This window comes from Sinocyclocheilus anshuiensis, unplaced genomic scaffold (genome assembly GCF_001515605.1).
Source record: "Sinocyclocheilus anshuiensis isolate Anshui unplaced genomic scaffold, SAMN03320099.WGS_v1.1 scaffold1145, whole genome shotgun sequence".
Lineage (NCBI taxonomy): Eukaryota > Metazoa > Chordata > Actinopteri > Cypriniformes > Cyprinidae > Sinocyclocheilus > Sinocyclocheilus anshuiensis.
The window spans coordinates 94,467-110,862 of NW_015557118.1; the positions used below are offsets into that span (position 1 = coordinate 94,467).

At 37.3% G+C, this 16,396-nt stretch overlaps 1 protein-coding gene across 1 annotated transcript in view; it reads right to left on the reverse strand.

Annotated features, from left to right (window-relative positions):
• The window catches only part of myo10l3 (myosin X, like 3), a 77,992-nt gene that overhangs the window by 15,875 nt on the left and 45,721 nt on the right, over positions 1–16,396 (reverse strand). Inside the window, exons 14-20 of the mRNA XM_016472809.1 lie at positions 16,103–16,195; positions 15,702–15,770; positions 13,188–13,270; positions 12,041–12,149; positions 10,265–10,345; positions 6,711–6,835; positions 6,358–6,472 (exon numbers count right to left, since the gene is read on the reverse strand). Coding sequence (XP_016328295.1) covers positions 6,358–6,472; positions 6,711–6,835; positions 10,265–10,345; positions 12,041–12,149; positions 13,188–13,270; positions 15,702–15,770; positions 16,103–16,195 — 675 coding nt within the window. The remainder of the gene's footprint in view (positions 1–6,357; positions 6,473–6,710; positions 6,836–10,264; positions 10,346–12,040; positions 12,150–13,187; positions 13,271–15,701; positions 15,771–16,102; positions 16,196–16,396) is intronic.

Sequence of the window (16,396 nt, forward strand, 5' to 3'; positions counted from 1 at the left end):
AGAGAGAGAGAGAGGAGGGGGAAAGAGAGGCTCTCGGCCAAAGAGACGGCCACACCCTCACTCTCTCTCTGTCTCAGAGACAGAAGACATGAAGGCTTAACCCTTTACTCACTGACGCTGACTCATAGAAGAGAAAACTCTGAAACACTGGTGAATTAAAGAGATGATCTGCATAAATTCCTTCCTAATGAACTCTAAACGTAAATGAACATTTATACTAAACAGTACTGAACATTGAGTAGTTTGACACTAATTGAAAAAAGTTGTATACATTAAGGGATAGTTTGTCATCATTTACTCACCCTAATGTTGTTCCAAATCTATATGAGTTTCTTTCTTCTGCTAAACACAAAAGATGATTTTAAAGAAGGAGAGTAACCAAACAGTTGATGGTAGCCACCATCTTCTTTTGTGTTCAACAGAAGAAAGAATTTAAATTTTTAGCGTGAACTGTCCCTTTAAGGAATAAAATGACTTTTATTTGATGACTTCATTTCACATGAAATGAAGACTGTACTCAACATAGTTCAATTTTTATATTGTGCGGTTCACCCCTCTCAGTGTATTTCACTAAGTTGAAATGGCGTGGCCCGCTGTTTTTCACTGACCGCCGAAGAGAATCCTCACACTCATTGGCTGCCGCCTCTATAGATATGCTAGCAGCATTGTGTATCAAGTAATCTGAAGAGAAAAAATTAGACAATAAAACACTTTTTTATTATCCTTATCCAACAGAGACAATAGGAGAACTCAGTACTTGTACAGCTGAAGAAGCAGAGAAGGTGTGAAGCCATAAGACAGAAAGAGCAACAAAGGTACAAAAATTAATTTAAAAAAGTGATCCTGAGTAGTGATGCCCAAGTTACTTTTCACAAACCTTTTCACAAAAATAGGCTTGATGGTTAGATATAAAACTACAACAACTACTTCTAAATTTATGTACTGTCATAGTATGCACTGTATTTCAGGAAATCTTCTCAATTAGTGTGCATGTACAGTATGTATTATGAATATAACTTGGACAAAATATATCCTCCATGTTTGCCTATCATATGACCTACAGTCTCTGTTCACCGCCATTTATGAATGTGATGACTTCTTTCCCATGACCTCATGGGATAAAAGTAAAGTGTCTAACCACCAGTGTGATGTTGAGGCGAATTGACTTTATACATACAATAGCGTTCAAAAGTTTGGGGTTGGTACTATTTTTTTGTTTGTTTTAAATAAGTCTTAAATATTTTAAATACAGTAAAACATTAATATTGTGAAATATTCTTACAGTTTTCTATTGGAATACATTTTAAAATCTAATTTAATTCTATGATGCAAAGCTGAATTAGCATCATTATGCTACTGCATTCTACAATGTCACACGATCCTTCAGAAATCATTCTATGCTAATTTGCTTCTCAAGAAACATTTATTATCAAAGTTTAAAAAAAATTGTCATGCTTAGTATTTTTGTGGAAACTGTGATTATACCAACATGAATTGACCATCAAAACCACTAAAACTTGAGCTGAGATGTTGCTGGTCACCTAGCATGGTCTTCATGCTTGAGCTGGTTTATACTGGTTAAGCTAAAAAGAAGACTGATGGGAACACCAGCAAAGCAGCATCCAATATACATTATGTACTATAATGTACTTTCTGGTGGCATTACCAGAATCAGGTCCTTTCAATTAATATCAACCCATGCACACATGTCTGGCCTCCCACAGATCTCTTAAGCTCATTGTGAGATTTCCTGAAACCGACGACCCAGATGTTCCTGTAATCAACATCGCACAGCTGCAGACACACACACACATGAGGAAGTTTCCTCGTCCACATCCTTCCCCCATCCCACGCAAAAAACCCTGAGCCCCAATCTAGGGATCACACTTCCTCAACACACAATCAGCATGGATATAATTACACACAGGTTGTTTTGTTTTGAGCAAGGAAACACAATCTCAGACCCCTATCTTGATCTGAAGCCCCTCCCCTAACCTCCACCTCAAATCTGACACTCACAAAAACACCACGAACAAAAGCCAGCGCCACCGCCACTGCTTAAGAGGACCTGTAGTGAACACACATTCTCCGCTGATCACAATCACACACTCCTGAATGAAATCATAAAATAAAACAGACCTCAAGTCATGATAACAACTATAACGGACCACTGAACACGTACAGCAATGACGGATGCAGTCATAGGTCACTGGCTGGAGCTTTGACTCCCAACCTAGACTTGCTGGAATACATTCAACTGTTTTACACAAGAGACTGTATTTATATAGAAACATGAAACACATGTGTGGAACATATGTGTAAACACTGATCAAACAAACCCCATACAGCACTGCCTGATGTCTACTTCTAATAACGCTTCATGTGGCCCTATAACGACATTAGTCCAGAATCCTGACTTCAATATATTCCTGACTGAAAAAGACAAGGACACAACCACCTATTCCCAACAGAACACAAGATGGATCTTAAAGATGGGTGTTTTTATTAAATACAAGATAAGTGCCATATCTTTTATGTGTCTACCAATCTTGGCCCATGCTGGTTTAAGCTGGTTTATTGCAGGACTTACTGGTGAACCAGCTTAGCCATGCTTTTCTTCCGCAAAAACTTACAGGGATAATATTTTAAAGAATGTTGGTAACCAAACAGTTGATGGTAGCCATTGACATACATAGTATTTAGCAAATACAAAATATCTTCTTTTGTGCTCAGCGAAAGAAAGAAACTCATACAGGTTTGGAACAATTTGAGGTTGAGTAAATGATGACAGAAGTTATTGAATTTAGTTTTTTTAGTTTATTTTTATTATAACAGAAGTACATATCAGCTTTGATAGCAGGGCCTTCGAATGTCTTGGACAAAGGGGGACCTTGGAGTCCAAAAAGTTGAGAAGCATTGCTAGACATGTTCTGTTCTTACAGTAAACAAATAAGTGGCACACATTATACCTAAGAGGGAATGTTTGTTTCCATATTCTTTGTTCAAAATGTAATAACTGGCTCTGCATCTCCGTTGATGTTAACCAATCGCCAAATAGATATTTAGGCAAACTCCCATAGATTAGGCTATATTTTGTAAATATCTACATTTCAATATCAAGTTAATTCCCAATAGATACAAACCAGTTCATGACCTACATTTTTTTCTCGCTGAATAGTTTGTTTCTATGAAAGCAAAATGAGTCAGGAACGGTGATTCATGTTGACACTAAACTAGGTAAGATATCTTGTGTGGACGCCAGAAATACAGCATCCAAAACACAACATATGCTGGGAGCCAATTACACTGGTCTTTTCAGAAAGGGATAAACATAATCAACTGGTAACTGTGGGGAACAAATGCATGTAATGTTTTACTGAAGTACTGTGTTGGGTGAACTGTGAGAGACATGCATTTTGGGAAAAGATCAATGCACGGTCCATTAGCCCAGATTCTGTCATGAAGACACCAGCTTTCTGTGGGTCCATTAAGGGCAACAGGCTATTTAACAAGTATGATCATGGAGCCTGGTGGAACAGTGAAAGCTGTAGGTTAGAGTAGCTGACCTTGAGCACATTGGAGCTCTGATGTGCTGAGAACAAATTGGAGCCATCCAGCTCTGACCCCACCACTCAGAACAATGAGGCTATTTTACAGCTAAACAATTTGTAAAGCATGACTCTATTCAGCAGGGAGCGAGACTGCGTGTCCAGTGTGTGTATCTGAATTCATTTGTTTCACTGTCTTTATGCATGTGTGTGTGGGAGACAGAAAGCAACATTCTAGGAAAAGGAGAAATATTGCATTATGTTCAGTCGTCTATTGAGGCCATGATGAATTCAGATAAATTGTGCATTTCATGGCACATACCGTCTGAAATTGTTGTTAAAGGCATAACTGTGATATTTAATTTTATGGTACATTTGTTTTAGCAGCACCAGTTCACAAAGATGTATGACTATTAAATATAATCAATTACAATTACGCTACTATATATGTATGCCATATCATTGAATTATCATAGACATTGCTATGCCTTGAAAACAATCTCAGATGGTATGTGCCATGCAATACAAAATACTCTTCACCTGAATATACACAAGCATTCAAATGTTTGGAGTCAGTAAAATTGATTTAATTGTTAAAAAGACTCACCAGAGCCACATTTGACTAAAAATACAGTAAAAACAGTTATATTGTGAAATAATATTACAAAACTGTTGTCCTTTACCTATCTCTCAAAATGTAATTTATTTCCGTGATGGCAAAGCTGAATTTTCAGCATCATTACTGCAGTTTTCAGAGTCACATGATCTTTCAGAAATCATTCTAATATGCTGATTTGCTGCTCAATTTCTTCTTGTTATCATCATTATTATCATGTTTTTCAGGACTCTTAGATAGATAGATAGATATAGATAGATAGATATCAAGAATAGCGTTTATTTGAAACTGAAATCTTTTGGAACATTATAAATGTCATTACTGTTACTTTTGATCAATTTTAATACCTTAAATTATAAATAAATTTATAGATAACCTGATTGTTTTGTAATAAAATGACAGAAGTCATCTAATTGTTTGGTTTGAATTGGCTTTTCTTCATAATAACCCACACGGCATCTCATGACCGAAAGGAGCACTGACAGGTCATCACTGTTTCCATCTCAAGTTATTTGATTTATGAGATAATTTCTCTGCTCCAAATAAAACCAAACCTAAACACAAGTAATCACAGCAACACCGCATTAAGGCCCCATCAAGCTAACAATGCGACCCCAGATAAAGAGATACCCATACAAGCTCTCAGGAAAGCCAGAAACCACAAGACCCCAAAGGAAATAACACAGAGCACGCTGGATTCAATTAATTTAAAGAAAAGTGGTCTGAATCGAAGCACGCAAGAATGCCTTTTATTTACAGTGCCTTCCTGTTCCTCAGAAACCTCAGAGCTCCGTTTACTGTAAAAACAGCCCGACTGAACCGCCATGCTTAATGTGTGGCAGAGACTGACCAAGGAGAGTGAATAATTGACTGATTACAAGATAAGAATGAATAGACACTGTTGAACAGAGAACAGAAAGTATTCTTTTCAGAGCTGCTGTGCTCCTGTTGCCAAACGCCCTTAAAGTGCTGCAGTCTTGTTTCAGTCCGGCTAGATCGGGATGAGTCATTTCAGTAAAGTGAGGGACCGCAAAACTCCTTACCAAGATGTGGAGAGGGGGTTTTTTTGAGGGGGGAGAGCAGAGGAAGTATGAGGAAGAAAAGGGAAAGAATGTAAAGAGGAGAGACAGAAAAAACATCACAAGACTGAAAAAATCCCCTATGAAAGTCCAAAAGTGTTGCAAAACATTACCATGAAAATGGCACCATAATTTTTTGTCACTTCCATGATGCCAATATCGAGGTATCATCTGTGTGTTGACTACATGAAGTCCTACAGAGTACCATAGTGTCGAGAATAAGTTTGTGAACCCTTTAAAAATATCTGGACTTCTGCATTAATTACTTATTAAATGTGTTCTGTTTTTCAGCTAAGTCACAATTACAGACAAACACTAGTAACACATACACTGGGTGATTATTCACAGGGCAGGGCAGTGTGGAAAAAATAAGCCAATGACTAATTGGAGTCAATTAAGGAAATGAGATCGGAAATGTGGGTCGCACTGGTGCCCTGCTCTTAAAATAAAAGGCACACAAGGCCTGGCTTCTACTAAATATATTCTTCTCAAGAATGACTGGTTAGTGTGAACCATACCTTGATCACAAAAGCTTTCACAGGACCATAATGAAGCATAACAGAGATGCACAAAGCTGAAAAAAGCAACGCAAACATTGCTGAAGACTTGGATGTTCATCCATCCATGGAAGGATTCTACAAATGTACAAAATTCTGGACTGTTGCCACTCTCGCTAGGGCTGGGTTGTCTATAACTGTGACTTTAATTAAGATCAGACCACATATTATGAGTTAGCAATGCAGAAATCTGGAAATTTTCAAAGGGTTCACAGACTCTTCTTGCTGTAAAATGCCATGATAGTTGAACACTGTAATCAACATGTTATGAACTGTGAGAATATCTAAATAATTTAAAAAAATCTGGATTACATAAGACTTTGGTAAAAAAGTGTGAAAAACCCCTAAGAGCCTGTCTGTATCTTTTTTCTTCCTTTTTGCATTTCAGATATAAATTCAAACGATTGTTTGAACAATGTAAAGTATGAATGTCAGGGATGACTACATAAAGGTCAAGTAGTTCAATCTGAGAGAAAAAGAGCGTTTATACAAAGTCTTTGCACTCTTGCACTGAGGTCTACTATGTGTGTGAACATGTGTTGGTCATGCAACCGCACCTTAGTCTTTCCCAGCTTCCACTCTTTCTTTGTGACGTCATACTTCGTAAGCAGATCTGCACATTTCGTCCTCTCGTCCGCCGTATGGTTTTTGTCCCTCAGGATCATTGTGTATCTGCACAGGAAGTGGGCACAGCTTGAACACACATACATACATTCCACCTGTAAGAGAACAATGTACTGATAGATTCAGAAAAACTTCCCTGGTATTGTTCAGTATGATTTCAAGAACATTAACTTCACATTACCTTTCCAAAAACTGTCAGAGATCAAATATGTTCATCTGGAACAGATTTTGCACTTCTAACTGTATTTTGATGGACTGTCAGTGGTTTCTTGGCGATGTATCTCACCTGCTGAGGAAGTCTTGGAAGGTTCTCCGTACAGGAAAGCCTGCTCTACGGATCTTCACTGTCTCCAGCATTCCAGAGTAACGTAGCTGATTCAGAACCACATCTGCATCAAATTTATTTGCGTTCTGGAATAAGATAGAAGGACATGTCCATCAGCACTGGTATCAACCGGCTAAGCCCAATATTACTTGAAACTGAATGGACCAAAACTCAGTATTCAACAGTGGTCCTATTACACTACTCCAAGTTAACATGAAATAGTGTTCATAATAACACATCTGATTTCTGTAATCTGATGCAAGTTTTTCTATTGATTCTATTTATCGCTCTTTCCTCATTATACATTTTTTTAAGATGATGATAATGAATTTTGTGAGGTTTATGCTTAAGTGAAAATTGGTTAACACTTTACTTAATGCCTTTATGTATAATGCATTATAAAGGGTTATTTAAAGGGTATAAAGCATTATAATTATTCATAATGTGCGTTGTAATACATTATATCTTGTAAATAATTATAACCGAATTTAAAATACATAGTGTAACAATGAATTGATAAGTGTTATAATGTATTTACTGTGGTTACAATTATTCATGAAACTGTACAATGCATTATAAGGTGCATTACAAGGCATAATTAATGCATTAAAAATACATAAAGGCTTTAAGTAAAGTGTTACCAAAAATTGTATACCGTTATCCATATTGTTGGTCACTATGTAGTAGTGTCTCAATTTCATTGTTAAATAATAAAAAAGGACAAAAAATGCCAGTGGGGTATGATACATAAACCAAAATGCATTCTCTGATAATAAATCTTAGTAACTTAATTTAGTCGAATAGATATTTTTAAAAAAGGCAAAAATACTGATATAAAACCCTGAAGAAAATTTTTACGAAGACAAGTATTTTATCTTTTGGATAACAAAGACCGGATGAATCTTTTTCAATGAGACCAGGAATTTTTATAGGATCTATTTTGATTTCATTCTGACTTTAACCATAACCTAAGCATGAGATAACAGAGATACTTGTTTTGATCTGTCACATAAAGAACAAAAGATGTCTGTGGGCAGAAAAAGGGGTCAAACACCAACATCAAAATGGGACTGATTATGTCTATTGTGTGAGGTGTTGTGTCATGTTTAGAGGCAATCTGTAGCTGGATCAGTAATGTCAGTGCCTGGCGTTCAGCTGCTCCCACACTGTCCTGTCTCATCAGGCCGTTTGATTGCTATGTTAAAGAGCGGGACTCATTGTTGGTGGCCTGGCCATCTGGTGTGTCTTAACAGCATGTTCCACTATTGCCTTTTGCCATGTCCTTCATTTCAATCTGAACTGAAATTATCATGTCAGGCTAATGTGACAAGAAACTGAGGTGTATTTCTGGTCTGCCTGTGTAATTTGGGCAGTAAACCTGGGTCAGGCATGAAGTATGCAGTATCACAATTGTCTTTAAAGGGGCCCCGAAGTGAGGTGGGATGTGTTGTGTGGCATAAATGATAGAAGAAAAGGTGTGGAATGACAGAGGAGGCCAGGCGCCAGACAAGGCCACAGCCGTGATTCCCCTCCCTGAGGACAGTTATCACAATACAACAACCCCATCAGAAGCGCCAACCTGATCCTCTGCCCACTGAAACGAGAGTCCTCTATGAATCAATGCGATCATAATAATTCCAGTAATATGTGAGCTCAAATGAGCATTTATTACAGCTCGATTGTGTCACATAATAAAGGGTAGAGGCTCTGTGTGATTTTCTGGCTGTTATCTCTACATTCCTCTGCTGCAGGTCAGGAGTGTGCTACTCCTCTCAGTGCCGCTGAAGTGGACAGCCGTGACCTCTGACCCCAGCACAGGCGGGTTTGGGCTGCAGGAATGTGCTGGCGGTGGGGATGGGCCGCTCAAATCTGAGCAGATCAGCACAAAGAGAATCTATGTACAGAGTGCAGAACATGACAGGCTGCTGGCTGTACAGCTTCTCACAATGTAATGATGCCAGACTGTCCTGTGAATTTTCACTTTAACATAAGCAGAGGCCACTGCACTGATACTAATCATTTCTTAATCAGTCTTTTTTGACATGTTTTCCAGCAGAAAAAAAACTATTTTCAAATCATGGTAAATTAGTTAATCCATTATAATTTCTTACGTTTGTCTTATTTTACCATTTTTTATCCATCATTTAGATATTTAATGCACAGTTTAAGTAGCTGACCAGATTTACATTTCACTGGAAATTGTATTCTGCATATACAGTAACTGTGCATGTAACTAATAAAAATATTGGATCATAACATAAATCAGAAGCAACATTGTATACTGAAAACCAGTTAAAAAATTTGCCAGAGCAGTATAAGACAAAATATACTCATATTAAAGACACATTCTTTTAAAACAAGTCTTAATATCTTATGCAGTGTTGCTTAAAGAAAATGTATGTTGTATCAAAACATTTTAGAAATTTTAACTAGAAAATAAGACTTAAAAAAAAAAGTATTTAGTTGTTTGTTTGTTTGCAGGGGTTAAAAGTTTAAAAAGCTGAATAGTTCACTTAAAAATCTAAATTCCCATTTATTCACCCTCATACCAAAAACCCATTTGGATTTTTTAAATTCATTTAACAAACAACAACAACAAAAAAAAGAAGAAATTGCAAATTATGTTCAAGGTGTTATTTTCCATACAATGAAAGCATATAGTGACCAGAGAAAGCCGAGCTAAAAAAAGTCATCATCACTGACAATCTCTCAAATCTAATTTGCATTTCTGCAAATTCAAATCTGGTGCATCAATATTTGGTTACGAGACAAGCAAGAACCAGTGCTGCTTGAAGTTACTGACGCCAAACATTGCGGAACACATCTTGATGTGCCGGGTTGACTATGCAAATGCTTGAATATGATTCTGGAGCTACAGTGAAGGGGAAGGTTATTGGTGAATTGCTAAAATTTGGGTCTGTTCCACCAATAAAGCTACCGTAAATATGCGGTCACTATTGGTCTATTGTCATTAACAAGCAATGAAGCAGCTTTCTGTTGGTCAGTTTGTTTATTATGAACAAGCTGTTTTTAACTTCACTTGTGGATTATTGTCATGTTTTTATCAGCTGTTTGGACTGTCATTCTGACGGCACCCATTCACTGCAGGGAATCCATTGATGAGCAAGTGACGTGATGCTAAATTTCTCCAAATCTGTTCCAATGGAGAAACAAACTCATAGATCTTGGCTGGCCTGAGGGTGAGGAAATGTTTAGCAAACTTTTATTTTTGGGTGAACTATTCCTTTAGTTGCTCTTTGATTGTTGTAATATATGGAAAAGAGCAGCATTAACATTCATTCGAATTTTCTTCTTTTGTGTTTGACAGAAGAAACTAAGTAAACATGTTTGAAACAACCTGAGGGTGAATAAACAATGATGGACTTTCATTCTGGGTTGAGCTATTCATTTGAAAAGGACGTTTTAGAAGAATGATTTTATTGTCTGTTTGACTCAAAAAGGAAAGTAATATGGTTTGAGTGTGATATGGCCAGTACAAAAAGTGTCAATCCTACCTTCTCCATGTTAGGTTTGATGCAGCGCACAAAGAAAGGGTTGGAGGCACTTAAAGTGGCCATCAGTGCATGAAGAGAGTCCTGAAACACACAGTCACAATAACACTAAATTACACCCCTGCACAGGAAAGTAACAGCACCAAAACTGCCGTTCAGCAACCACAGCTGCTATTTGCTTGTCCGTCCCACATCTCCAGTTGAGGAGGGCAAACACAGGCAGTGACAGGGCTAGTATTTACCCAGTCACATCAAGGACCCTTCAACCTGGCACTCTGTCCCACAGTCTCAGACTGAGAGGCTCCAGGTCGGCTTTAATGACAGGGGAACAGGGAAACATGCACGGACCCTGTCAAACCCTTGTGCCCGGTTTGTGGGTAATCCCCTGGCTTTAAGAGCCACAGTACAAGGGCAGCTGCCAAATCCCCTGCACGGCAGTTATGACATGCAAAGCCCCGTAACCCCACAAACGGGCAGATATACAGGGACACAGACAAGAGGACAAAACACACACACACACACACACACACACACATGCAAGGTACACAGATTTGCACAAGTGCAGAAAAATAAACAAAAATTTCTGCTAGGTTTGCACTCATAATCTGTAATGTCCACCCAAAATATTAAGCCTAAACATGAAAACACACATTTTAGCTCTGTTTTGAAACTTACTGAGCTGCCTCACTTACTACTACCTACAAAGGCAGCTGTCTTTTAAGGGAGCATCCTTAACCCAATAAGTGACTGATTTGAAACGTTCAACATAGGCTGCAATTCCTCGTGCCACACAAAAAGGACTTCACACATGTGATTTAACAACTGATTTCAATAGAGTGCAACAGTGATCGACCACTTTTTCAGCAGCCTTGGTTCAGGGTTTTTTCCCATTCTTTTTTCCCATTGGCATTTTTTAAAAAGTCTTTCTTAAAACCAGTTAAACTCTGCGGACCCGGATACGGGTCCAAAATCACGTTAAAAATGTGTATGCTTCATTTACATAGCCTTCCTTATATGGTATCAGCCCATATATGGGTTCATTTGAAAGCTTGGAGTGTCTTCTTTACAAAGAATACCATTCCTTTTGGTTTTATATTCATAAAGCAGTAAAATTAAGCTTAGAAATGTATTCGTCCCACACACGAATTTCGGCCTAACCACTGCGAATAATTTTTACGAAGAATGTGTATTTTATATATTTTTCACAAAAAAGTCAAGTCATATATCACAAGAAAGCTCTGCGAAAATACCAAAAAACGCCCCGAGCTTAAGTGGATTTATTAAAGAGTTATTAGCCATGAACTAAACCAATCAGCAACGAGTAGGTCTGTCTTTAAAGGTTAAGGGTCAACCAGACTGTTGCACTCTCTAGAGTTTGATGTTAGTATGTTGCTAAGCTAATAACACTAAATAACACATAATACTCAGATAAAAATACACAACACATAAATGCTGATGCAAATAATCTATTTCTAATTACACTGAACTGTTTTGCAGATTTCTTACAGTACTAAGTGAAATATGTCTTTCTTCATCCGTCATCTTGGATCTATTTTTTCAATGAGCAGTGAATTCTGGGAGTAACTGTTTATGTGAATCACGTGATGCTGCCTTTGAACTTAGTGAAAACAAGGTATTTTAACATGTCTATAATGTCTTATAATACTTGGCTAGGTTTTGGGGCAGAGCACTTGTCTCACAGTCTTCTTGTTCTGATTCTTTCAAAATATGGTTGTATAAAAACATCAGATGGCACATTTAGATCATCGATTGTCTCACCCTGAACTGAGAGCTGACGGTGGGTTTGCGGCGGGCAGTGCCCATCTTCAGAGTCTCGTCTCCATTCCTGCTACCAACACGCTCAAACAGGTCATAGATGAAGTCAAGCCTGAGAGACACACAATAGAGACAATATCGCTCACAAACATCTTTCATATATCAGAAGAAATGGAGATCAGCAACAACTGCTTCAGTGTAGCTGGAATTTAGATGAATGTATTTAGGAAAGTGTATATCTTAGGCCCAGCAAGTTTTTTGAACAGCTTTTTGCCTTCATTACATGATTTTAAATGGTCCTTCAGTGTGTCAAATTCATTTATAACTCTTTCCCCGCCAAAAACAGAATTTTCTGTTTCCGTGTTTTCACTGTTATATGCTTGGGTACACTATTATCTATTATCTATATCTTCTGAATGAGTCTAGAATGTGCCAATCAAAAACACAAATGAGGAGTTTGCAGAAACGAGCGATCTTGTATATATGCATATTAAAAATAATGTGAACATCAACAATAAAAAGCATATAAATGAAAACTGCCTAATGTTACAGAGTGAAATGTTAAGACTGTGCAAGCTTTGGGGGTGCTGCATCTTTGCTTTGATTGTTGCACTTAACATGATCCAGTTGTAGTATTTGATAAAATACAATTTTCTTTGCTCAAAATGTTTTTTTTTTTTTTTTTTTATGAAACCGGTCTAGGTTCAAGTGTTGATAAAAAAAAGAATGTTTGAAGTTAGAATAAAGAGGACTTTTGTTTAAAAGTAGAGGCTCTCTTCTTTATTTTGATGTATTGCATGTTCAGATATTCGTACAGCAAAATATTCTGGGGGCCATGAAATTTTAGTGAAAATTATCAAAAATGCTGACAGTGGCTGGCAACTTTTTTTCAAAAATGCTGGCAGGGAAAGAGTTAAAATTAAAAAAATATTCCATGTAGTCTCTTAATTAAAATTAATTCATAAAGGCTTCATTAATGAATGATTTTAGATGCAGTATAATATCACAACACATGTCAAAATGCCCAAAATATTTCTTGTCAATAGTTTTTGTAGTATGAGAAGCTTCATTTACAGTACATACATCTTTGATCTCATGACAAGCTAAGGATGATAGGATCCACAGCATTGCAAAGTGAATGATTTGTTACCTGCTGTCCTTCAGCATATTGAGAATATCATCTCTGAATGTGTCTCTGTTCTTCTCTAGAATGCCACGCACATCATACAGTACCTGATACACACAAATACAGTTACTAAATACATGTACAATGACCTAATGATAAAGCTTATATTTATTTTATGGATGGAAAATATTTTTTTAATTATATATTTTTTCATGTGTCTGTCCTAACATTTCAGCCTAATAATGAGAGACCGAAGAGAGAGGTTGATCGAGCTGCCGCATTTTAATGCAGTCACCTGTTGAGTATTACTCAGTCATGACCTCCGTGGTGACAGATTCCTCCACTGATCTTAACACTATGAAATAAACTCCTGAGCTGTAAAGTATGCAGCATCCACAACACATGCTGGTGGTATTTATAACACATCTCGGTAATTACAATCTCTCATTTAAACAGAGAATTCATCCAAAGCTTATAGTCCGATCTTTCGTTTGTCTTGGCCTAGAGAGCAGATGCTAAAGATATTCTCCATCTGAAAGCATTTGAAACACTGGATAGATATTGTGGGAACCATGTATCACATCAGACATTTTGCACACAAGACTGTGGTGAAGATATCTGGCAAAATTAGATGTTTTCCAGTAACAAGATATAAAAAACCTTAGAAGTAGATTGAAAGCAAAACTCCATGAGATACAAGTCTTAATACCCTATGCAATTTTAGATGTTTTACTGGAAAGCACGACTGATTAAAATAACTTTTTTTGGAGAAGAGAGAGAAAGTAAAGAGTAAAATGCAAGTAGAAGTGTGAATAAAAACTGTCAGGAAAAGAGAAATGGCAACTAGAGAAGGAGCTGGACAGCATGCCAAATGCTTCTCATGTGAGTGCATGTTAGGCGTGTGGTTTCCAGCACATTAAACTGTGGAGGCTTCGTGTGGTGCCCATGGTGAAAGGGCAAACATTTTTACATTATACAACAGTTAGTTTGAGTACTTGATTTATTAGCTTTACCTGAGGCCTTGTGCCTACAGCTGAATCGGATATTCAGAACAACAGCAATCTTGCTCATATGACATTATTTAAATATTTTTTATAGTCAGTAAATATTGCATTAAATGAGTGTTAATTTATATTCAGCAATTTTGTGTATCATATTTTGTATTAATAAGTTATATTATTTTATATTATTTCATTATTCCATTCATCTACTGCAAAGTTACTGTAAAACACAGAATAGTGTCACACTTCCACATGTGCATGTGTGTGTGTGTGTGTGTGTGTGTGTTTGGAGTCTGCCAACTCAGATGTCAATTAAAAGCATTTAAACTGTACTATAAATTTTGGCAGACCTTATAAAATCTTTCCAACCTCACAAATAATGCACCACAAAACCAATATTGTAAAACGCTTTTGCTATACACTGCAATTTTCTTCTACATACCTGGCGAGACACACTATAAATTCTAAGCTGTATCTTAAAAAAGTGTGTTTGTTTCTCTCACATTTGTCACACACTCGTTGACAGTTTGGTTACCATTTACTAATATTAAAATTTTTAAATTTTTGAAATAAAATTTTTGAAATAAAAATGGGATAAAAATTGTAACTTTAAAAAAATAAAATAACAAAAAATTAGAAAAACTGCTGAACATTAACTGAAGCACTAAAATTAAACGCCACTAACTTACTAAAATCAAAAGTGAAATAAAAATAAGCTAAATAGAAATATTTTTAAAGGGGTCATATGATGCTGCTAAAAAGAACATTATTTTGTGTATTTGGTGTAATGAAATGTGTTTATGCGGTTTAAGCTTCAAAAAACACATTATTTTCCACATAGAGCTGAGGCGGTGGGCTAGAGTGAGCTGAGGCGGTGGGCTAGAGTGAGCAGAGGCGGTGGGCTTGCGGCAACCACATGTGACGACCCCGGGCTGGATTCCACTTCGTCCACAGTGAAAGCCGATCTGCCGATCGACAGCACGAAGTTGATGTATTTCCTCAGTGACCGGCACGGATCAGCTCTAGGCATGACGAAGCGGATATCGTCCTCTTTTGGAAGACCAACCAAAGTAATTTCACTTTCACAACGAAACACACAGCGCCTTTAAGACATGGCGGCGGCAGCAACAACAATACTACAGCGAGAATAAAAGTTACACTTTCTTTCTTTGCGTGAACATTTGGGCGGCGTTATGCAAATCTTCCCACATAGTGACGTAGACATGTGGGGGGGGTGTTAGAACGAGCCGTTTTAGGCAGGCGTGGCTGACTCTTAACTTTTATAAAGAAGATCTCTTTGGATTTGAGACTTTAGTCTTTGCAACTTTACAGATCTTCTTTATGCACCAAGAGCTTGTAACACTCCAAAGACAAAGGAAAAATTTCAATCGCATCATATGACCCCTTTAAAAAATGATAATCACATAGAATTACTAAAAGTTTAAATAAAATTAATATTAAAACTGAAAATAAAAAAATAAAAGCTTATTTAATATTATAGACATGCTAAAATAACACTGCTTGTTGATGTAATTACCTCTCCTGCATAATGTTTAATACCAAACTGGTGATCTGCCACTCTTGGTTTCACGTAGTAAGGGTTTGTCTGCAGAGATAGAAACACATAGCACATTATTTTTCATATTGATTATATTTGAAGTGAGCACACACAGAGGTACTTCAGTCAGGGCATACTGTATGTGGGTTCTCCGAGGATGCACTCATTGTTCCTGCGCCCTGAGGAAAGCCTGCTCACGTTACCGTATTGTGCATGTGCGTGTGAGAGGCTGTGGGGGTGTGACTGGGTGTTGCCTATTGGCTCGGCGCTGGTCTTTATCAGCGAGTTTAAAGAAGAATTAACTCTCTGTGATCTGAAATGAGATGGGGGAAAGAAACACATACTGTATGTCTGTGAGCGTTTTGAAAAGAAGGGCTTACGGCATGCCGGCTGTGGAGTTTCTCCAGCAGGGTGTAGTCCGTGCCTTTAGGGAATCTGCTCTCTTCATTGATAAGAGACAACATGCCCAGTTTCTGTGGAAAGAGCACACTGATCTAAGCACACGCTCTCTATGGCTCTCCACATTAACCACAGGGGTCTAGTTTGTAATCGATCAGAGATGTTAAATTTCTCAAATTACACTAATATTTACTTGTAATGTCATGTAGCCATTTGTGTATACAAAATGGTTAACTTCAAGTTGTTGATTATTCTCAGTGACAACTCACATTTTT